The sequence below is a fragment of the Leptomonas pyrrhocoris genome, assembly GCF_001293395.1.
Source record: "Leptomonas pyrrhocoris isolate H10 chromosome Unknown, whole genome shotgun sequence".
In the NCBI taxonomy this organism is placed as follows: Eukaryota; Euglenozoa; class Kinetoplastea; order Trypanosomatida; family Trypanosomatidae; genus Leptomonas; species Leptomonas pyrrhocoris.
This window is the reverse complement of record NW_015438360.1, coordinates 1,280,431-1,302,407: the sequence shown is the minus strand read 5'-3', so window position 1 is coordinate 1,302,407 and position 21,977 is coordinate 1,280,431. Positions and strand designations below refer to the sequence as shown.

Genomic DNA, 21,977 nt, shown 5'->3' with positions numbered 1-21,977 from the left:
CCCGTTGTGGAAAGGCGAAGCCAAAAACCTTTCTTCGCCTAAGCACTTCTTTCATTTGCGATCCGATTGTGTTGAGCGGCTGCTGTTTCGAAAGAAAGCTAGCTGATATTAATGAATTCCACCTCGCAGTTTCGCTGCGCATTATTTTCATGGAGCAAGCACGGGGCATCGTTGCTGTTGCCGCTTCTTTTTCTTTTGCTTTGCGGTATTTGATGGGGAGCCGGTGAAGCTCAAAACACTGGCAGAGAAACAAGTCGATAAACAACGATAGAACAGATAAGCAATGGTGCTGACCTTTCCAAATGTATGGAGAACCAAAAAGAGAACATTATGGTGCGCAGGTGCTCACGCGGCAACCTTCTCATTCCTCCATGGTGAGAGATGTTCGTTGAACCTCTTGGGTCCTACCAGCCACGAGGTGACGTAGTCCCCGATTGCCGAGCTTGCTGTCAACCCAGGTGACTCAATCCCGTTCAACCACACCACAACTGCCTCGCCGTCGTGGTGGCTGTCTCCGCCTTTTACAGACTTCATGACAGGTGTGAGAGTCGCGTTCTGCGAAGCGGGTTCCGTAGCCTCCACGACTTGATCAATGTACTCAATCAGGAAGTCGCGAAAGCCCTCGTCTTGCCGCGCCAGCTTTGGGCGGATGCCAGCAAAGTCCGCAAAGAACTTCTTTCGCTCAATACGTGGAATGTACCGTCGCACCGCTTTATACTGACTGTCAAGAAACGCCGCCTCCTCGCTTGCGCTGCGTGCCACGCTTACGTCGTCGAAAGAATCCACGTACGCCGCATCCGGGCCGAAGCGAACCTGGCCAGCGACGTCTACCACACTGTGGACGCCGAGCCCCACTAAGTTCGGCAAGGGACAGGGATAGACCAGTCGTGATACGGGAGCCTTGCCGCGGTAACCGGCATAGCGTCCTTTGCACGCGTAGAGGCGATGCGAGGGGGGTTGGGCAACGCTAGCGCCGCCACATGACACCCGCGACCAGAGCGTGTTGGCTTGCAGGCCGGCTGCACAGATGACTGCCTTGTCCACGTCAATGGTGTACGTGTCGTCGCTATTGCTGCCATTGCTGTCGCTCTTGTTGGGATCGCCGTGAGAAGGGCTGGCTACGGTTAGTTTTATAGAGGAGTCTCCGCTCTTCGCGTCACACCGCCGTTTCTTCTCCGGCAGCTCCACTTTTATTACGTCGGAGTCGCACAGCACGTAACCGTCCGACGATTTCACCACGATGCTATGGAAGAAGTCGGCGAGTGTGTGCACGTCAATAATGCCAGTACTCGACGAGTTGACGATCGTATGCATCCGGACCAACGGCTCCTCGCGATGCGCCTGGTTTTGCGGGACCATCGTATATGGAATGTGGCGCTCCTTCATCCTCTCGATGAGTCCCTCGAGCTGGGAGTCCTCGCTGTTGTTGCACGACCCAATCCACTTGCCGTTGCGCTTCGCATGGATGGCGTCCGGGAAGTTTTGTTGAAGACGCCAGATGTTCTGGTTTCCTGCCGTGCACAGCATCGTCTTGAGCGTGTCTGCGGGGTAGTACAGCCCACTGTGAACGACGCCGCTGTTGCGCGAGGACGTCTCTTGAATTAAACCACCGTTACGCTCCAACACTGCAACGCTGCCAAAAGGGGCGAGTGCAGCACCCACGGCGAGTCCAACAACGCCACCGCCAACAACGCAATAATCCAAGTGACGCATGTGTGCACTGGTTGGAAGTGATTGTAGGTTGTGCGAAAGATAAAAAAAAAATAGGAGGCATTGAATCAAGGGGAACGGTTTTTATTTACAGCGGACATACACTACGTGGGTTGCATTCACTACCCGCGCGCAGACACGCATGATCCACCACACCAGCGCTCATGATATCCGTTCAATACTTAACAGTACATTTTTTTCTTCTTTTTTTAAACGACAACGCACGTCAGAAATATGGGCAGGATGTTTTTTTTTTTTACGATGAGACCACTCCTCCACTCCCTCGACGGCGTGGCTTCCCGCATGCGCTAATGCTATTCGTTAAACGGATTCTTTTTCTTCTTCTTCTTCTTTACCTTATCGATGATGTCGACATACGAGAAATGCGGGCTTTGACAAACAACGAAAAAGGCAAATACAAGATAATCTCGTTGAGCTCTCAGGTAGCCTTTCTGCTGTGAAGCTTCTTGTCGGATGCGTAGAAGGAAAGAGAAAAGGGTAAAATAATAAGTCGTAAGTGTTTATGTATATGTGTGTGTTATTCACGCTCTCGCTTTAAAAGAAAAAAAAAACTAGAATGAACGTGATGTGGTGCTGAGAAATGCACCAGACGTGACAGAAAAAGATCTAAACCTTTTCGGGGTTAATATTTTTAAAGTGTTTTTGTTTTTTGACTGTTGCTTCCTCTTGAGCTGACGCGTCTCTAATACGTGTGGGTGTCTGCTCAAACGACGAGTCCTGCCACGGCGATGCAAATAGAAGCAAGCGCAATCGTTGCGCGCACAGTCGAAGACGGAACCATCAGCTCGGCGTAGGAGGTGGAGAGAAGACCGCCAACAAGAGCCATCAGACTTGTCACCACAATGGTGAGGCACGTCAGTTTATGCGCGGCCACCACCGTTTTGTAAAAGGGTTGACCTCGAGTGAGGACGTAGCGCAACAGGGTACCGAGAACCATCTGACAGAGAATTGCAAAGCCGCACATGGCCCCCACCACACCATGCGGAGACATCAGATGAGGATAACCGTTGGTGATCTTCACGTACTCGATAGCGGCAAAGCCACCGGCAGCTGCCAGCTCCATTGCAAAAGCCGCGAGCTGATGCCGCAATATCACCTCCCCCCGCGGAAGGCCTGCGTCAAGTGGCTGCCGCTCTGCCACGTCTTTTGTTACGGGTGTGGAAGCTTTTGCTTTCACTTGCAGTCGCTTGAAGCTCGTCGCGACGTCTGGTAGCACCATCACGAAGGCAATCATCATGCCGATGGGGTGGAACTGAAGCGCATTCGCGAACCCACCATTTTTGCAGAACAGGCGCACTGTGGCAAGAGAGACGAGCGCCGTGGCGGCGAGGCTGCGGCATCGCGCAACGACCTCTTTCCTCGTGAGAGGCACGTCGTTGATATCCACGGTGCTCATCTTGACTGAAAAAAAAAACCCGTTGATTTGATGTTTCTTTTGGTTTTGGGGAGTAGAAGAGAAAAAAAAACTAGGTTGTTTTCACAATGAAATTTCAGATCGATAATGGCTACCATGAAGGTGCAGCGATGATTCCAATGAGGTAGGGCGTCGAGACGCAGTGAAAATTAACGGTGGGAGACGAGCAGGACGGAACTGGAGTCACGACGCACACGAAACAGGAAAAGAAGGGCGGTGCATTAAACACATACCGCCACGCATCACGGCTGCAAGTGGCCACGAAGCACCGGAGCACCGCTTCAAATAACTACATCCAAAAAAACAACAACTTGAATTTCAGTCCTGACGGAAGCAAAAATACCTTGCATACAGAAGCCCGCATTGCCTGCTTGATGAAATTCTTTACTTCGGCATCTCGATGATAGGAGAAGGAAAACAGCGTTTTCTCTTTGTGTACTAGAGTTCCAACATAAACGATGTGAAGCTATGGAACATAAAGAACTAAACGAGCACACAAATACGAAAGAAAGAAAAAGAACATCAATATCTATTTACATCCGGTAGGCAGTGAAAGAAGAAATAGGATCCCCACGCTGCACGCATCCACACGCGGATAAGGAGGAGGAAACACGCCGCCAGAAGCTGAAAGAGAAGGGGATCAAAACAAGAAAAACGAAGAATAAGAATACAGCGTGTCAACGACTTGAAGAATCAACACAACAGTACATCGAGGGCGGTTGCCGCAATAAAAACACGAAGCGGCGCGGTGCTTTTTTGCCCCCGTTTTGGGGTTGCGGGGCCGCGGGGCGGGTTTGGTGGTCCGAAAAAAAAAATGTACGACGGGCGGGGATTGAACCCGCGATCTCTCGCGTGTGAGGCGAATGTCCTAACCACTAGACGACCATCGCTACGTAAGCAAGGAAGAAGCCGAACAAGAAGAGAGAATGCCGACGGCTCACTTCCAGGTTCCGCCGCACAACGCTCGTGCGCGGAAGTGCGCGCTGTCCGACGAGATAGTCACGACACAGCGGCCACGCGAGCCGGTCGGCTGCAGGCACGGAATCAGCAGCAGCGACGCCGGCACATCGTCCCCGAGGTCGAAGCTCGTCTGCACCTCGGGGAGGTCGACGTACTCGGACCGCGCGTACAGCTCGTTATCAGCCACCCGCCCGCTGATCGGCTCGCCCGTCTGGTGATCGATGCGGATGACGGAGAACATGATCGCCGGCACGATGGTGTCGTAGTCTATCATGCGCAGGGCCACGGTGAAGCGCTGAAAGGGCTGCAGCTCCGTCAGCTCGATCTGCGGGTGGCCGTCGCAGTCATAGAAGTTGCCGCTGCCCCGCTCATCGTCCCAGCCGACCGTGACCTCCTGCTTCGCCCACCGGGGCAGACTGCGCACCTCCAGCAGGGGCGCCGCACACCACACTTGATACGAAATGAGCGCGTGAGTGCCGGCAGGGCGAGGGGAGCAGATGACCGTGTAGTACGCCACCTCGTGCTCGGCGACCGGGGCCACCTCCGTCTCCAGCACCGCATTTTGCCCCATGGCGTAGATGCAGGATGGGTGCGGTTCGATCTCGCCGATGGTGCGGGACGGGTTGCCGGCCGAGTCCACCTCCCCTCGCACCATGGTCAACAAGACCGCCGGGGTCTGCTCGAAGGCGTCGTCCTGGCGCATTTGCCGCTCGTATGCCTCGTCAACACCGAAGTCGCCCGCCTCTTCGTCGTTCTCCACCACCTCCATCGTGGCCGTCACCACCACTCGGCACGGCTGCAATGGCTGCTGTGGCTGCTGCAGCGGGAGAGAGAGGGGGTTCGCCGTGTTGCTCGCCGTGGACGCTGCAGAGGGGGCGCCTTTTTGGCCGAGTTGCGCCATCCGCTTCCGGTTTTCGGCCTGCAGCAGCACCGCCACCTCGTCCACCAGGACACGGGCGTGGGCGTTGAAGAGAATCGCCAGCTCGCCGTCGCTCTGGCACACCTGTGGCATGCTCGACGCCACCAGCAGCTCCGGCGCTGTGGTGTGTGAGTCCCAGTACTGCCCCTCCGCCGCCTCCAGCACCCGAAAGCTAGCCGGGGCAACCACCGTTAAGTCAAAGTGGTCCAGAGTGCGGGGGGCGTGGGTGCTCGGGATGATCCAGTACTGCGTGCCGGCGTCTAGCGTGATGACCGCCGTCAAGTGGTCCCCGACTTGCTCCACCGCAGAGAAGAGGAGGTTGGAAAAGGGGGAGGGCGGAGGGACAGCAGAGACTGGCGGGTTCGCGCTGTCCTGCTGATCGTTTCCACCACCACCACCACCACCTACCGCACCCTCTGGCCCACTGCTAGGGACCGGAAAAGGCGGCTGGTGCTTTTCGTGTGGGTTCAGCAAAGAAGGGGGGCAATGGAGGGGGTAATAAGCGTCGCGGATCACCTGCAGCCCGATCCCGCCCTCGCCACGCAGCAGCGCGTCTGCCGAGGCCGCCGCCGCGGCTGCGTGGGAGCGGCGAAGAGCGACATCGCGCCGGTTTAACTGCAGTCGCACCGTGGTGCGCTGCGGCAGCATCAGGCGGTAGTGTGGGTTGTTGCGCCAGGACAGCTGCTGCAAATCGCCGCCTGCGGTCTCGCAGGTCCACTCGTGGTGGATGTCGCGGCGGTGGAACTCGTCGCCGAAGACGCGGCAGAGATGCACCCAGTCAAAGTTCAGCAAGAAGTCGGTGTACGACATCCAGAAGGTCGACTTCGCCACGTGCGCGACGCCGCCGCCGCCGCCGCCGCCCCCACCAGCACCAGTGCTGGCGACGGTAGACACGATGGAGGGGGAGGCGAAGGAGAGTGTTACGGCTGCGCCGCTGTCAGGGCTTTCGCCACCGCTGCTGCTGCGCATTGCCGTGATCAACGACCGCTTCAAGTTGGACTGCATTGTCAGCACGGAGTTGTCACCGTTCACATAGGCGGTTGCCTCCGACAACCCCCGGATCGTCTCCCCACCCCCGACGAAGGTGCTGGTGCGCTGCAGCAGCACGTTCGCAATTTCCGTGTTCTTTTTCCACAACGGCGAGTCGTCTGCCCAGTCGCCGGACCACTTCTGCGCCGCGCTCCACGGGTTGCGCAGCATCAGCAGGCGGACGCCGTTCACCTGGCAGGCACGGAGCACCTGATAGGCGGTGCGAGCGTGGATGCCGTTGGAGGTGTGCGCAGCGTCACGGCTGAAGGCGACAACGCCCGTGTCCACAGCCAGGCTAGCAGCAGCCGCGGCGTTGATGGAGGGGTTCGCAGAGATGGACATCCTACTTGCACTGCAGAAAGTTGAGTGCTGCCGCACCGAAGACGCCTGATGAAGACGGCCATCCACGTCCATGCGGGGGGCCATGCCAGGCGGCATCATGCTGATGTGGCGTGATGCACGGCTTCCATAGGAGCTTCGGGGGGCGGCGAGGGCCTGCGTCACGACGTCCCACCACTTCCCCCTCGCGCTCTCCTCCAACGGGTGCAGGCGGTAACTCTCGTAAAAGCCGCTCGTCAGCAGCGACATGACGCGGCCGCAGCTGCTGGCGAGCTGCTCGGGAGACGTCAGCGACGGTGCGACCTCGACGTTCGACGGAGTCTCCTCCGCAGGAACGCCCTCCGTCGCACGCTGCAGATTCTCACGCGACAGGTATTTCCACGCGATCGGACGACGAATGGATGGCCCGTCAATGCCAACGCGGTGTTCATCAAAGTGCGAGTCCAGCGCGTGGTAACCACCGTGCAACTTCGCCAGCATCTTTTCCAGAATACACGGCCAGAACGCGGTGTCGTTGACGGTGGGTTTAGTGAAGATGAGGCGGCCAAGCTTGTCGACGGGGAGGAAGTCGTCAACGATGAGGTAGCGCCAGACGCCCTCGACGTGGAGCCGCATCACGTAGATGCCGGGGAACTCCGTCCCTCGCTGCAGCGACAGCAGTGGACCCGATGACGACGGAGCAGGAGTGCTCGCTGTGGCCGTGGCGCCTGGGCAGGGACAGCACAACAATGTCTGCAAGCTGTTGATGGTCCGTACACTCGCCACCACCGAGGTGAACGTCCACGAGAAGCCCTCTGGGATGTCTGCGGGCAGCTGCACAAAGAGCGAGTTCGCCTCGGGCAGCAGTCCACTCGCGGCAGCGGCAGACACCGCCGTGGCGTGGTTGTCGGCAGCCGTGCTGTGGTCATCGCTGACGGTGCAGAAGTTCGACACGGCGCCGCGGCCAAAAAGGGTGGCCTGCGGGTACAGCTCCCCCACGCGCCGCCAGCCGGAAATGCCGTACGTGTGCCGCGACGTGCGGTGGAGGTCGTCGTTGTGCGAGCTGAACTGATCGTCGTCGAAGAAGTAGTGCCGGTCCTCGCACCAGTCCCACAAGTCGCTGGAGGGGTCCACATCAAAGAGCACATCGTTGACGGCGTGCGTGAAGGAGCGCAGCACGTGTTGGACTTCGTGTGGAGGGCAACGCTTGCGAGCGGATGCGGCCTTCGCACGAGGCGAGTGGGACGCTTTCCGTAATAGAGACGAGGCGGCCGATGCGCCACCACCGGCGGCGGTGGGCGACGACACCGTTACCCTCGCGGGGGGCGACGCGTCGGTGTCCGTCGTCGGCGATCGTGAAGCCGCCGGCGGTGCAGAGACGGCCGCAGTAGCAGCACCTACAGCATCAGCAGACAAAACTGGCGGCGACGCCGACCGTTTCCATGCGGGGCGAACAGGTGGTGTGGGACTTTGGGCCCGCTGGCGATTCTTCTCGAGCTGCACCTCAATCGTGGTCACCATTGACGGCCGCACCAGCGTGTGCTCAAGAAAAATGTACTGCAGCACCGCGTTGTTCTTGGCCAGCTCCAACAAGTCGGGTCCCACGGCGAGGGTGATGGGGTTGTCGGAGATGTTCAGCTTTTGCAAGGAGGGGTGTCGCCGCAGCCGCGCGCATATGATGGCGACCGCCTCGTTGCCCAGCTCCTGATTGCGCAGGTCCAGGCTCTGTAGTGCCTTTGCACACTCCACCACGTCCAGCAAAGGAATGACGCCCTTGGTGCCGAGGAAGTTGCGTGACAGGTCGAGCGAAGTAAGAGAGGTGAAGTCGTCTGGAACGTCCGACAGCAGCTTCACCACCACCGAATTGGCAGCGCACTGCAGATCCGCGCATCGCTTCTTGTATACCTCCTTCAACGAAAAGCCAGCGTAGTACGACATTATTCACTTCACCAATTTGTATTAATCTACAGTGTTTTTCTGTTGTTGTTTTTTTCTGTTTCTTCTTGGAGATCGATAACGCAATGAAACCGATTTCCGAGTTTGAGGAGACGGCCCTTTATACACACAAAGAAAGCCTGCTTAATTCAGCGCCACAAAGAAAGACACTAGGGCAACGACACAGAGGTGAGAGGATGTTGATTTACAACGGCGTCAGTCCTGCCCGAACAGGACAAGTAAGGAGGCGTTTGGTAAAACACGCAGGACAGAAAGGTGACGCCAATGGGCGGCGAAAGCCGCGCAGACGCATTGAGGTTCTCCACCCAGCACGTCTTTTTTAAAACGTTTTCTTTCTCAGTGCGAAAGCGCTTTTGAAGTGATCGAAATCTGCGACGCCGTTTCCATCGCGGGATTCACGCCACGCAGCCCTCACGTCGATCGTGCGGCTACCAAAGCGTCTGCACACCAGTGATTCTCTTTTGTTTGTCTGTTAGGCATTCCACAGTGGAAGAAGAGACAGAATGGTAGGAGGACGCTGTTTACCGAGTACGTGATTTTCTCCCCCAACACAAAGTCAAAGGGAGAAAAAAGGATACCAAAGACCAGATATCGAAACAGAGAGAGAGAGGTCATCCGCTCTAAGAATAAACAACTCCAACACATCTTCATTGTTGAGAAAAGGAAACCAAGAGGCGCCGCCTCGCTCGCACATATCCTACAATATATATATAGATAGATAGATAGATAGATAGATAGATAGATAGGCATATGTTTGTTATCTTTGACCTCTAGTGCGTCGCGCCAAACTCACCACTCTTGTAGGAAGAATTAGTACTACTTCAGATATATAGGTATACGCTCCTATCGACAGCATCCACACAGGTTTGAGCTGTGCAGTTGCCATCAACAGCAGATACGGAAGAAATAATTAAAAAAAGAAACCAGCATCACGGACCTGATGAAGACCCTTCGATTCTTCTAATGAAAAGGAACAACATACAAGCAGCTGCAGCAAAAAGAATGGGCTATGCGTAGGGCCCGCTGCACTGGTCTCGCCGGAGAGACTCACTCCTCGGGTGAGGCTTAGCAGAAGAGATTTGGACGCGCGGCTGGAACGTGAGAAATGCGAAAGGGAAAAAAGTAAGCGTACAGCTCTCGCTTACAACCTTGTAGAAAAGCACAGACGCACAGTAGGGCTCAGAAAAGGGGGTTGAGCGCACACACACACCACACAGAGGAGGAAAGAAAAAAAAAAATCGTTGAAGTGAAAACAATGACAACGTTAAAAGTAAAAAGAGTTTGTATAGCTGGTGTTGGTGGGGGCACTTTGAGCCATCGCTCTTCAGTGACCGTTAAATCCCAGTGTCGGCGCAACTCAATCAGCTGCGTCCGCGTTGACATCGTACACGCAATCTGTTTTTGGTGGTGGAGGAAGGGACGAAATATGATGAGCTCGCCTGTCACTGCTAACACGCACAGGCCGCACAGGGAGGCAACTGAAGAAGAAGAAGAGGCAAAGGACAACACGTAGATGTGATAATATGGAAAAAAACAAAAACGTAAAGAAAAAAGTCCCACTCCAATCAGTTTTAACAATAATAATAATAAACAATACGTAAAAAAAAGTCGTAGAAAAGGGAAAAGGAAAAGAGAGGACCACCAAAGCAACGAAAACAAATGCGTTTTTAACGACCATCAGAAAGAGAACCAAACGGCTCTACCCAGCTCGAAGAAGTAAATGAACAAATAAAAATGAAATGAGGTGAGATGAGCGACGGGAGAGGAAGGAAACCAAATACGGCGAGACGAAAAAGGAGCGTAATAGTATGAATCGTAATTTCGAGTGAGATGTAAAAAAGGAAAAAAAAGGGGGGGGGGTAACGCGAGAGAGACGAAAGAGAAAGGGCAGTATTGAGAAGTGTCTAACAAGAGAAAAGAAATCGGACAGCGTAAAAGTAAAACATAACAAACGAACAATGCCACTGACAATAAAAACCAGCAGTGAAAGGAAAACAAAAAAAAGGGAGAGCAGCGACTACGTGGTTAACCCGCCGTCATGGCTTCATCCAAGCCTTTCTGATTTTGAGTCTGATATTATGATTTCGCCACTACAGGTTTCGCTGGCCTGTTCCAGTACTCCGCAACGTCCTTCGCAATCACCACAAAGAACCCTGTGCAGCAGAACACATTCACTAAGATGCCACACAGTTGTGAAGGCAGGAGGCAGGTTGGGTAGTGCACCGCAGGGAGATAAGTCTTGTACGAGGCATACAGGCACCACAAGGGAGACGCAATGCGGAACACGATCCACATCGCTGCGGTGAGATGGAGCACCAAAGCATACAAAACGCCATCGCTGTGGCCGCTTTCCTGCATCCACATCACGGTGTTGAGTGGGACATTTGTGATCTCTACCAGCATGTATATGGAGAGAAGGTACAGGCCGTAGTTGCAACATGTGAAGTAGTAGAGCATGTACGGAATCATCGCCATGATGTGGTGAATCGCGAAGGTGGTCCACCTGGGAATGCGGTAGGTCAGCACCACGTAAAGGTCGAAGAGGAGGTAGCCTGCGCTCACCAGCAAGGTGGCTTGCAAGAACGACGAGGAGTCTTGCGGCTCGTAAGTGCTGGACCACGACATGGTGCAAAGACCGTACAGCAGACTTGGGGCGACGATGAGAGAGTGGATGCTGGAGCTGACACGCGAGCAGTTGTCCGCCTGCTTCGACACGTCGTAGCTGCGGAAGCGCGACGAGTAGCGCTCGAACGCGGCCCATGCACCGCAGAAAGAGACGGAAAAGAAAACGACCCAGATGACTAAAATGGTGCAGCGCATCTCCACGGGGAGCCCGGATGCCTCCCTGCTGCACAAGGCATCGCTCGGGGCGTCCCACAGCATTCCGAGAAAAGGGGGTTTGGGTCGGAGAACAACAACAACAACAAAAATACCTATTTAAAAACAATAATGATAATGAAGAGGGTTAGGCGGGAGTGCGAAGTCGTATTTCCCGACAAGACGTCGCTTCACTCGCTGGATAGCGGAGCTCTAATGAAGAAAACTGCATAAAAGGTTTTCACCGTTCACAACGAAAGCGGGAAAGTTATGAAGAAGAAAGAAAGCAAAAGAGAATGAAGTGAAGGAACTGAAGAACCACACTAATACGCCAGGAAGGACACATACAATTACGACAACGATTATCAAGGGCAGCAGCTGTGCGGCCGCTGTGGGCGTTACGTGAAGCGCAACACGAAACTCAACGTTTTACAGTCACTCGACAACTTATTAGAACACTGTAATACAGCCCTCCAAATAGCAAACCGTCATTGCTTACACGTCAGCCCTTACGCATTCAACGCAGAGGATCGAGAACGAAAAACAAACCGGGCATACAAGCTACCCTTGAACCCATCTCACCGCACTTCATCATCTTTGCGAAACAAAAAACTTTGAAGCCATTTTCCCCACGCGACGTGCTGCCGTTACGCTTCTACTCTGCCGCCTCCCTCCCTCTCTCGCCGTCCCCCACCTCTTCATATTTGTTTCCGGGATGGGTTCACGTCCTTCGCGACAATTCTCATGTTTGTGCGGTAGCACACCCGCCCCAGCCACGCGGCGAGACCCACCGTTGCAAGATAAAAAACGCACGAAACAATCCACAGGCGGCCGTAGTGGTTCTTTCCCTCAAACTCAAGCGGATACGCCACCCACACCCACAGCGGGATGGTCGCGCTCCACGCAAGCATAATCGCCACGGACCACCAAATCGACCCCCGCTCTGACTTCGGCACAACGGCCATGTTCGTCAGCAGCTTCGGCTGCAACGGATCGCAGAACACAAAGCCAAGAAAAGGCAGGAACCACACAAAGTACTGCACGGTGCACACCTTGTTGAAGGCGACAAACAAAATCGTCTCAACACAGCACGCGTGCGCGATGTTCTTACGCAGCTTCCACGACGCGTAGAAGAGCACGGCAAACTGCGGCAAAAAGGCAAAGAGTCCGGCGGAGTAGTCCACGCCGACGCCCAGGTCACGCCGGCCCATGTTCAGGTACATGAGCAGCCAGTAAGGAGAGAAGTTGTGGCGGTGGTCCTCGCGGTGGACGTGGTAGAGGAACGCCTCATCCAGGTACTGCTGGCCGTACCAGACGTAGCACAGATACGTAGGGATGGCAAAGGCGACGGTGAAGCAGACACCACAACCAACGACGATCGGCGCACAGTGGAGAAGACGAGGTGCGACGCGGCTCTGCGAAGCCCGCTCCCACACTCCCAATACCAGCGGTAGAGCGTAGATGATCGGGTAAATTTTGAAGTGCACCGCGAAGCCGAGAATCGCGGCTGCCATGAAGGTGCGACCCTCCGCGAACTTCGCGAGCACGCCCATGCTCATGAAGGAGACCAACATGTCGCTGTTGCCGCGCGTAGAAACGTTCAGTACGACGGGGTTGAAGAGAACAAAAATCATCACCATCCACTTCGCACTGCGCGGCGTTGCGTACCGCTGCAGAATGGAGTAGCAGTAGTAGGCCGCGCCGAGGTCGCTCAAAGTGAAGACAACTTTGCCGAGCGGGTTGGCCACGAGGGCGGCGGGCAGAGCAAGCACTGCGAGCAGCGGGGTGTAGCGGTAGGTTGTCCGATCAAACGGGGAGCCGCCGTGCAGCATCTCTCGCGCACCGTCCACAACAATCATGTAGTCGATGTCGGTGTACTTCACGCGGAAGAAATGATCATGGAAGGCGGAGTAAACGAGGAGAACAAATCGCACCATCGCCCCGTAAAAGAGCAGTGTGCGGATGCTCGAATTGTCCACCCACGAAGAAAGGCCCATCGTGCTGAAGAGCGGTTATGAAAAAACCCTGAGAGCGTTTCTGAAAATTCAAACTAGAAACGATAGAGAAAACAAAGAGGGCTCGGCTGCAGAGAGCGCCAGTGGGAAACTGCATCTGAAAAAGAAGCGTAGCTTTCCTTTTACCTCCTTCTCTCTGTGTGTGTGTGTGTGTTTTGGAGTTACGCCACACGCTATGCGCGCAACAACACTACGAGGAGTCCTCGACAACAAAACAGCCCGGAAATTTATGCCGCAGCGCACACGAAAGCGCGGTCACCTTCGCAAATGAATCAAGTTCCTTGGCAGAGGAAAAATACAGAGAAACAGAAGAAGGTAAACAGGTACGCGAAAACTGAAACCATAGGTAGGCAAAGAGTGTATGTGTGTGTTTTCCTCGCCGATGACGCAGTCTCGGTAAACACAGCAGCTGCAATCACCATCGAACGCAAACAGAAGTGATTCGCTTCCCTTCTGTCTTATACCCTATCGCCGTTCACGAACTTCAACGGTTCACTGCTGATTGCGTCAAGAGTCAAGATGATGATCAGACGAGAAGTTTTTTCCGCGCTTTCTAGCGCGAGAATCCTGCGTAGTGTGACTGTAAACTGTCAACGTACGGCTTCCCAACGCTTGCGTTTACGATACTTCTTTCTTTGGCTCGACCAGTGCTTTGTGAAACTCACCAAAGCCAGTCGAATGGCAGCAAAGGTGGGCAAAACAGAGCGCAGTCTCCCTTTCACACCTCTACTTTTCAAAAGTGAAATACACTTGCACAAACGAACGGGGGGGGGGGGAGGACAAAATAGACAGAAAAAAATGAACGCCCTGATGCGCAGCGGTGTCCTCGGAGGACTTCCTCAGGTGAAAACAGACCCAGAAAAGCAGTAGATATGCGTGCATAAACCGGGAGGACATGAACCAAAAGGGCTGTAGCAAGTGATCTCAACCACCCCAACAACATCAACAAAACAGTATCATCGCACCTGGGAGAAAGAATCACACACCCGATTTGTGCGACACAACGTTCATGGACGAGTTGTCAGAAAGCGAATCCACCAGGTGCAATTGGATGCCGTTCTGCAACTGTGCGGTGGCCAACTCACCACTCGGCAGGGAGCTGTCCAGCGCGGCTATCATTAAACGCGTGTCGTTCATGCTCGGCGATAGGTGTGGACTGAGTTCATCATCGGCCGAGACAGATGCGGACTCCTCGGAGTTGTCGTCCTGATGACGCCGCAGAGCTTTCGGATGCGGAGAAGGCGCACGCACGCGATGTTGCGTAGAGCGATTTTGTGCCCTGCCGTCCCACTCATCCGCAACAGCCACCGTCAATGGAATCAGCTCGTTCGTCTCTCCCACTCGTGGGCCGCAAGACGCCCCAACGATTTCCCATGGGAACGGTGGACGATTCCGCGCCGCGGTAGTCGATGAAGGAGACACTGTAGCCTTCGCATCCGTTGCGACCGGCACAAGGTTGCCCTTCTGTACCACAGAGCCGTCATCGCGGTCGCCCTTGCTCGAAGAGCCCTCCTGGCTTTTCACCGGCATCGTCGCCATCGGCTGTGAAAGATCGCCGCCGTCATCGGCCATTACATAGCTGGCCCCACGACGCTGCGCGAACGCGTCGCGGATGTCCGCCTCCAACCTCAACCCGAACGTGGTCAACACGCCTTCGTCCTGCATCGGGCTGCTGTTCTTCTTTCTCTTTTCCGTAGAAGGGGTCGCCTCTGCTGCGGCTGCCCGATCGCTCTCTAACACATGCGGAAGCGGCTTGTGAACACCCGCCAGCTCCTCCGCATCAGTGTCCTGCTCATCGTTGAGAGCATCTCGCGCTTGCCGCGCATTCCGCGCCAGTGCAGCGAGGACGTTCCGCACAAACTCCGGCGTTGGCGGGCGTGGCACGGCGTCTGGGTTTTGGAACACCGCAGAGGTTCCGTTTTCCTCCCAGCACTGCGCCCGCTTACACCGCGTGACCGGGGTGAGGGCGTCGCTGTCGAGGCTGCCGTAGTGGGATTCCTGCGTCTTACTCATCGCCACACTGATGCTGCTAGGCGACCCGCTAGGGCTGTTGTGCGACACCGCGCCAGAGTTGTACTCCTCGTGCGCGGGATCGTTGGGGGAATGTTCACTGCCGGGATGATCGACAAGAGGGTAGTGGCGGCCTCTTGGGTTTTTGCAACGAGTGCCAGGACTCTGCCCTGGCACTAGCGCGGTGCTCGTCAGAGGTGAATTCGCGTATTTTTCCTCAACGAGGCACGATCCACTCAGCTCACGTGAGGTTCGACGACTGCGGCTCCCCAGTAGTTGACTATCAAAAGACATCTGCGGCCTATCGCCGCTCGTCGTGAAACCGTGACCTACCTTCATACTGTTGTCTCCTTTGTTCGCCTCCGGCGCAAGCTCCGGTCCCACTTTTTTCATAGCAACTATGCGCTCGTGCATCAGCGTCAGTTCGTCCTTCCCGGTGCAACTCGACTTCCTGCGACAATCGTTAATCTCGATGCTTCCGCTGTTCCACGCAGCCTCGGGTATCGCGGAAGTCGACGCCACTTCGTTGTTGTTGCCTCCGCTGCGGCCGTCCACGCCCGCCTCTGCCTCCTCTGCCTCTTCGTCCTCGTCCTCGTCCTCTTGCGCCTGCTCTTCATCGTGCTCACCTTCTTCTGCTTCATCCTGGTCGCGCAAATGCGGACTGGACAGCGAGGACTCCGAAAGCGACGGCATCGACGCGTCTTCATGGTCGTTATTGTGCTGGTGGTAACCCCCGTGGGGCACCTGCCCGAATGTTTGTTGCGACGGCGCAAGCACTGTCGGCATCTGAACGCGATCCTTGCGGAAGGCGTTGCGGTTGGGTCCGTCGTGCTCAACAGCGACGGCGGCTTTTGCGTTTTCCTCCAACGACCGTTTGGCGCCGGCGGGGGTGCTGCAGTAGGAGTAGTCGTCCTGGCTGCCGACGTGCGGCGTGTTGACGTCGCTGCGGGTGGACAATGGACTGAGAAAGATCCGATTGTCCGTCGACGATTCGCGGTTCATGTTCTCTGCCGGGAGCCCCGAGGTGGAAGCGACACCGCCGTCCTTCTTGTCCTTCTCGACCTCCGTGTTTGATACAGAGAACGCAACCTTTCCAACACGAGCTAAGCCGTCGGCCGTAAAGGCCGCGTTATTGTCGTCATCTCCCGACCGCGCTGTGTCGGAGTCCTCCTGCGCCTCATCATCATCATCATCATCATCATCATCATCATCCCCTCCCTCGCCTTTTTCCACGTCTGAGCGTGCCTTCGCGCTGTGTGACTCGTCCTTTGAGTCGGAGTCGGAGCTGTTCGATGGAGAGCTCTTCTTATCCTCCCCGTCGCCCTCTCGTCGCGCACGGAGGTCTCCTTTCTCGTCTTCGCTGTTCATGTCACTTGAATTGAGGCCACTGTGGAACGTCAGCGTTTGCGGAGCCCCGGAAGACTCCGCCGTCTCCCGCCACAGTGGTGGAATGACTATTTTTTGATGATTGGTTGCTGAGCCAGCATCGGGTGAGAAAATGGTGGTAGGGGTGCGCTCCAACGCTTCGGTATCCACGTTGTCCCTCCCCGCCTCATCTAACCCGCGCGTCTCCCCGGCCTCCTCGATCTCAATGGCGTCTGCCACGGCGGCGCGGTGGCGCGTCGCTCCCCGTTGACGGCGCCTGCGACCGTTGGAAGACGACGCGTGCGAGGAGTCGCTTTTGCTGTCCGTGCTTGCGTCGCTCAATAGGCCAGCTGCTTGTGGCGCTGTTGCTGCCGCGACGACGTTGCTGTGCTGATGCACCTCAGTAGTGGGGTCCTCTACCGCAGCGGAAGAGGGAAGGACTGCGAGATGCTTCAACGGAGAAACGACGGGGCTTCTACCGCCTGCCGTAAGAGGCTTTGCAGCGTTGGGAGCGCCTTGTTCGGCCGTCGTTTCCGGTGCGCTGGCAGCTTCCGTTGATCCCTGCAGCTCCTCCGTTGGTGCCAGTGCCTCGGCGTGGAGTGTGGCGGACGCATCATCCGTGAGGCACTTCGGCGAACTCGTATCCGTTGGCTTATTAGTTACGCCTCTCGCCTCAAGGACTTCTGTCGCTGCCTCGAAGCCAGTCTCCAACGCAACGCGTCGAGCTGCATTGCTTCCGTCACTCATTGACGCTTCTCTCGTTGTGATTTCCTCCATTGCATCTTCGTTGGGCTCCCGGGGTGCTTCAGGGTGGGGCGGTTGTGGCGTTGCAAAGGGTGAAGACAACACCTTCATCTCTCGGAGATCCTCAGCTACGGCAACATTCGTTGTCGGTGCTGCAGGAGCTTCGACAATTTCAAGGGATGCTTCTCGCACGGGATGCCCCACACCAAAGCCGAACACTAGCGCATCGAACATCGTGGACGCGTTCGACAGGGAGTCGGGGACTGCTGCTGCCGCCGTGACAGCCGACTGGCTCGAGTGGAGGTGGCTTCCCGCAGCTGCTTTGTCTTTTTCACTCGCGTCCGCCGACCGTTGCCCATCTGCGCTGGAAAGGGGCGTGGCTGTGCTTCCTTCGTTTCCTTCGCTTTCACTACGCACCAGCAGCGCCGGCGAGAGGAAGGGAGGGGCTCTGCTTTTCGAAAAGCCCGCGTGCGTTGAATTCCCTGCAGCGGGTACCTTTTTCCCTTCCCTGCGCTGCTCGTGCTCGGCTGCGACTGTCAAAGACACCTCCGTCTCGTACACCGACGCTGCGTTCTGTTGCAGGTGGGACTGACTCGCAGGGGTTGCGACGTCGGAGCTGGCTGCCGCGAGCTTTGCACTTCCACTCAAGTCGTGCATCGTGCCACCCATCGAAGACGGCGACTTCAGCATTGTTTGTGGTGCGCTCATCAATAAGTTGCGTTGCATCGCGAGCCACGCCACCGCTTCCACGCAGCCGATTTCTTCGCGGGCGTATCTCTCCTCGTAGTCGCAGATGCTGGGCTGCAACTCGGTACGCACGAGGGCCTCGGTGAAATCAATGGAGTGTCGCAAACGGGCCTCCTCGTACAGTAACTCGTTGACCAGCTCTCGCTCGCGTGCCGCCGTCTCGCTTCTCTGTTTTAGCGCTGCTGCTTCGGTCGTGGCCTCCGCCATCATCTGTGTGCGTGCATCATACTCCTCTTCTAACGCCCTTGACCACTCATTGAGTGCCAGTTCCATCATCAGCAGGCGGTCACGGCCGTACCGACCATCCCACAGAAGAGGCGAGTGCTCCTTCGACTCCGCAGTGCAGATGGACCAGCGCTCCACCGCCTCTGCGTGACGCAGCTGGTCGAGAGCAATTTCGCGTCTGGCGTTCGTCTCGTCTCTGGCCAGCTGCACACGCAGCGCAGATTCCATATCCATGAGCAGCTGCAGCTGCATCTCCTGCAAAGACGTGTGCAACGCCGCTTGGACGTCTGGGTCCGTGGTAGGTTGATGCTGCCTCCTTTTCACCTCCGTTGCAGCCGCCGTCGGTGCAAGCACGGTAATTTCCTCCACTTCGCCTTCCTTTGCAGGGATTTCAGGCGGCAACGTGAATACACGCGGCTCTTCCTTCTGCTCGACTTCTGCGGGGTGAAAACTGTTTGTCGGCGCAGCTAACACGGGTGCCACCGTTTGCGCCACACTTGACCTCTTCTCTACCGCCTCACCGACGGAGATGCGCTGCGTGCTAGGAAGCCTCGTCTGCACGCTTTTGTCCTCCATTGGGCGTGGTGGCGCCGACGGCGGGGGAGCACCAGGGGCCTCGCCGAACGCCACAGTTCTCGCTGCACCGACCTTGGGCTCCTCCGCACTGGTTGATTCCTCGCTGTGAGTCGGAAATTGTGCCGCGTGCGCTGCTGGTCTTTTCCCCTCCTCGTCCGTCGGCAGCTCCTGATGATCGGCGGTCTCCTGCGGCGCCCCAGCAGTACCAGGCATCGTCTCCATCGACGCGTCTGGTCGTGGTGGGTGCGGGATGTTGTAGGGATAGAGCCGCTCACTCGTCGCGTACGGAGTGGGCCGCGGCAACATCGTACCACCGTGGAGCCACTGGAGGGGGTCAAGTGACGCTGATTCCTTCGAGTACGCATGCATCGTTGGCGGACTGTGTCCATTGTTCCAAAGGAGACGAAGAAGCTCTTTGTGCAGAGCATCGTCCGCTGCCGCGTTCTCCGGTTCCACCCCTTTTGACGTCTCCTCCTCCTCCTCCGTATGCGATGTTTTGCCACGGCTCCTGCTGATGTTCATATTGATGTTGTTGCGATCACCTTCAGTACTTGCCAAACCAACTTCACTCCATTCCGCAGCGTGCTGAAGACCTTCTAAGACAGTTCGCAGCACCTGCATCGTGTGACGGGCGCGGTCCGCACTACGGTTCTCATCTTGCCGTGCGATGAGGCGCAGCAACTGGCGCTCGATGGAGGCGGAAAGCGGAGGCGACTGCTGATCCTCTCGCACATCAACGTCATCCTCCTCCTCGTACTGTTCGGCCTCCGCACGACAGGGGTATCGCGACGACGCAGGCCGCGCGGAAGACTCACTCGACGGCGGTGCATTAGGTAATACAGGACAAGGAGAGGCCTCCTTGCAGGGCAGAGGGTTCGGCGAGGACGCCGACATCGACGCTGCGGCTGGCCAGCGACGACCGCGCCGAGGACGGCCCTCCTCTACCGTCGTGCCGGACCGCGGCGGTGGTGCGGGCGGCTGCGGCAGTCGTACTGCACGCGGCACCGGCACTTCACAGCACTCGCACCGGCGGTGGCGGCGGTAGAAGTGCACGTACACATCGTCGCCGTCATCAGCGCTGGCATTGCTGTCGTTAAATCTGTCGTTTGCCTCCTTTTCAAAATAAAAAGAGTCGCGCACGTCCTTTCTAGGCGACTGACGGGGGAACCGCTGGGAAGAGGCGGGCTTTCTGCTGCCCGACGCCGGCGGGCGTTGCGTCGGCACGTGACGGCTTCCCCCTCGTCGAGCCCGCGCATCTCGGGTGCTGTTGGAGGACGACGTGACTGCCGGGGAGGGACACTTCCCGGTGGCGCGGGACGTGCGCTGGTGCTGCAGACGAAGCTGCAACAGGTGCTTGAGAAGGGCATCAACGGAGCGTCGGCGCGGGTACTGGGCTAAGGTGTCCAACTCCACGGTGATAGTGGGCGTCGTATGGGACGGCGCAAGAGGGGACCGCTCCTCGGTCTTTCGGATTGTACGGCCTTCCCCCACATCACGTGCGGCAGCACCTAAAGGAGACGCTCGTGCAGCCGTGAGAGCAGTGGACGCAACATCGCGTGATGACATCGGCAGAGGCTTTTTGTCCTGCATTTTGGGGAGTGTGCCGTGGCTTCTCTGCGCACCCTGGGCGGTGGTCGTTGTTGCTGTTGGGAAATGCGTGACGGGTGCTGGCTGCGCCGTCTCCCGCATCTTCGGTGAGTTCGCGGAGAACGCGGTCTCGCCCTGCGTCGGGCGTGCGCTGAGAGGGTCCTCGTCAAAGAAGACGTCCTCCTCACCCTCATTAGAACAGTCGGAAGTGCTGCTGCGTAAAGAAGTAAGGGCTGTGATGGACGACGGAGCAGTGGAGGGCCTTGCCCCATTGTCCCAGCTGCCATCATCCTTGTCGCGACCGGTTGTGGCAGGCGGCGGAGCTAACTCTGCCGTGTTCGCGGGAGGGTGAGAGGCCGAGGACCTCCCTTGGAGCACGGCGTGTGCGGTGGGGGACGCGAGTGCCGGCCTGTGGTGCGAGTTAAGCCCAACGACATCCGCAGCAGTGAACGCCGTCTGCCTCTCCTGTGCCAGCGGGAGCGCGCCAATGGGGGAGCGGGAAAACGCCGATGTCACAGCGTGTGCTCTGCTTCGCGGGAGTCCATTAGAAGCACCTCCTCGGTTGCGCTCGAGCATCGCCGTTGTGATCCCAGCCACCACGTTGCTGGACGACAGGGGTTGATAGGAGAAGTGTGGCCGCTCCACGAAGTATCCATCCAGTCCGACCAGGTTTTGCATTGACTCGAGGCCGTCTTCCACCGCTTCGTCCTCGCGCCGGTGGCGACTCCGCCAGCCCTTCTGGCGAGACAGAACGCCACGAAAGGCTGCCGAAGACGCAGAAGGCGTGCGCTGCGCGGATGAGGGCGAGGGCAAGGACGAAGAGTTCGGACGACGCAGTTTTGCTCTTCCGTTTCTCGGCAAGCGGCCGTACGCATAAAAAGGTCGGACGCCTCCATGGGAGGGCGGATGCGGTGACCGCGCCGCGCTGCGAGTTGTGTAAGCAGGATGAACGCTGTAAGTCCGTGAGAGGTTATTCTGGAAGCGATGGGCAGGGCTGGCGTCGAACTCCGGCCCTTTGTAAAGGCGTTGCAGCTGTGTCTCGATGGACTGATCCATCAGCGTTGCAGGATCAAAGGTGTAGAAAGGCAGTCGGTTTGCTTTTGGTATGGCGCCATAGCTGCCGTCTGCCATTACACGGCCGGTGTGCAGTTGCGCTGAGTGCGGACGACGCGTCGGTAGGGCATCGCCGTACCCAAAGTTTGACATCTAAGTGAAGTTCTGTGTTGTAAAGGAGAAGAAACGAGAAAGGAAAAAACGATGAAGTACGCGCTAACGTAGAACCTGAAAAAAAAAAAAATAACAAAAGGAAAAACGATGTCTAGCGAGGAAACACAACAGTTCCTGAAAGGGACCGAATGCACGCAAAACGCGGTCAAGGGCGGTGGTTTTTGTTGCTACGTAGTACCGTTTCAGAGAGCCCACAGAGCGAGTTCATCCAAGGTCCGAAGAACTAACCTTCGCTTGTAAGGGGAAAGTAAAAGCAAAAAAGGAAAAGGAAAGGAAACGTCACAAACCGTAAAACTAAAACACGAGTGCAATAGGCGTATCACATGTACTCAACTTG

The 21,977-nt window shown here is 56.7% G+C and overlaps 6 protein-coding genes and 1 non-coding gene across 8 annotated transcripts; all 7 read right to left on the bottom strand.

Annotated features, from left to right (window-relative positions):
* Positions 1-345: 345 nt before the first annotated feature.
* On the bottom strand, positions 346-1,722 carry ABB37_02924 (hypothetical protein; the record flags this gene model as incomplete). The annotated part of the gene is made up of 1 exon (XM_015800082.1): positions 346-1,722. The coding sequence occupies exon 1, from the start codon at positions 1,711-1,713 to the stop codon at positions 346-348; it is 1,368 nt and encodes a 455-aa protein (XP_015661684.1). The 5' UTR covers positions 1,714-1,722.
* Positions 1,723-2,434: 712 nt separating this feature from the next.
* On the bottom strand, positions 2,435-3,238 carry ABB37_02923 (ferric reductase transmembrane protein-like protein; the record flags this gene model as incomplete). Its single annotated transcript, XM_015800081.1, has 1 exon — positions 2,435-3,238. Exon 1 carries the CDS (start codon positions 3,125-3,127, stop codon positions 2,435-2,437), a length of 693 nt encoding a protein of 230 aa, XP_015661683.1. The 5' UTR covers positions 3,128-3,238.
* A 724-nt stretch (positions 3,239-3,962) lies between these two features.
* Positions 3,963-4,035, bottom strand: ABB37_03140. The gene has a single exon. It is a non-coding gene; the product is annotated as a tRNA-Val (tRNA).
* A 47-nt stretch (positions 4,036-4,082) lies between these two features.
* Positions 4,083-8,309, bottom strand: ABB37_02922 (putative calpain-like cysteine peptidase; the record flags this gene model as incomplete). The annotated part of the gene is made up of 1 exon (XM_015800080.1): positions 4,083-8,309. One exon carries the CDS (start codon positions 8,307-8,309, stop codon positions 4,083-4,085), a length of 4,227 nt encoding a protein of 1,408 aa, XP_015661682.1.
* A 2,094-nt stretch (positions 8,310-10,403) lies between these two features.
* On the bottom strand, positions 10,404-11,210 carry ABB37_02921 (hypothetical protein; the record flags this gene model as incomplete). The annotated part of the gene is made up of 1 exon (XM_015800079.1): positions 10,404-11,210. The coding sequence occupies one exon, from the start codon at positions 11,208-11,210 to the stop codon at positions 10,404-10,406; it is 807 nt and encodes a 268-aa protein (XP_015661681.1).
* A 632-nt stretch (positions 11,211-11,842) lies between these two features.
* Positions 11,843-13,441, bottom strand: ABB37_02920 (putative mannosyltransferase; the record flags this gene model as incomplete). Of its 2 annotated transcripts, none has more annotated exons than XM_015800077.1 (1): positions 11,843-13,441. In XM_015800077.1, the coding sequence occupies exon 1, from the start codon at positions 13,139-13,141 to the stop codon at positions 11,843-11,845; it is 1,299 nt and encodes a 432-aa protein (XP_015661679.1). In that variant the 5' UTR covers positions 13,142-13,441. The 2 variants fall into 2 exon arrangements, with proteins under 2 accessions (XP_015661679.1, XP_015661680.1); XM_015800078.1 differs by having other exon boundaries at positions 11,843-13,420.
* A 696-nt stretch (positions 13,442-14,137) lies between these two features.
* Positions 14,138-21,619, bottom strand: ABB37_02919 (hypothetical protein; the record flags this gene model as incomplete). The annotated part of the gene is made up of 1 exon (XM_015800076.1): positions 14,138-21,619. One exon carries the CDS (start codon positions 21,617-21,619, stop codon positions 14,138-14,140), a length of 7,482 nt encoding a protein of 2,493 aa, XP_015661678.1.
* Between the last annotated feature and the right edge of the window lie 358 nt (positions 21,620-21,977).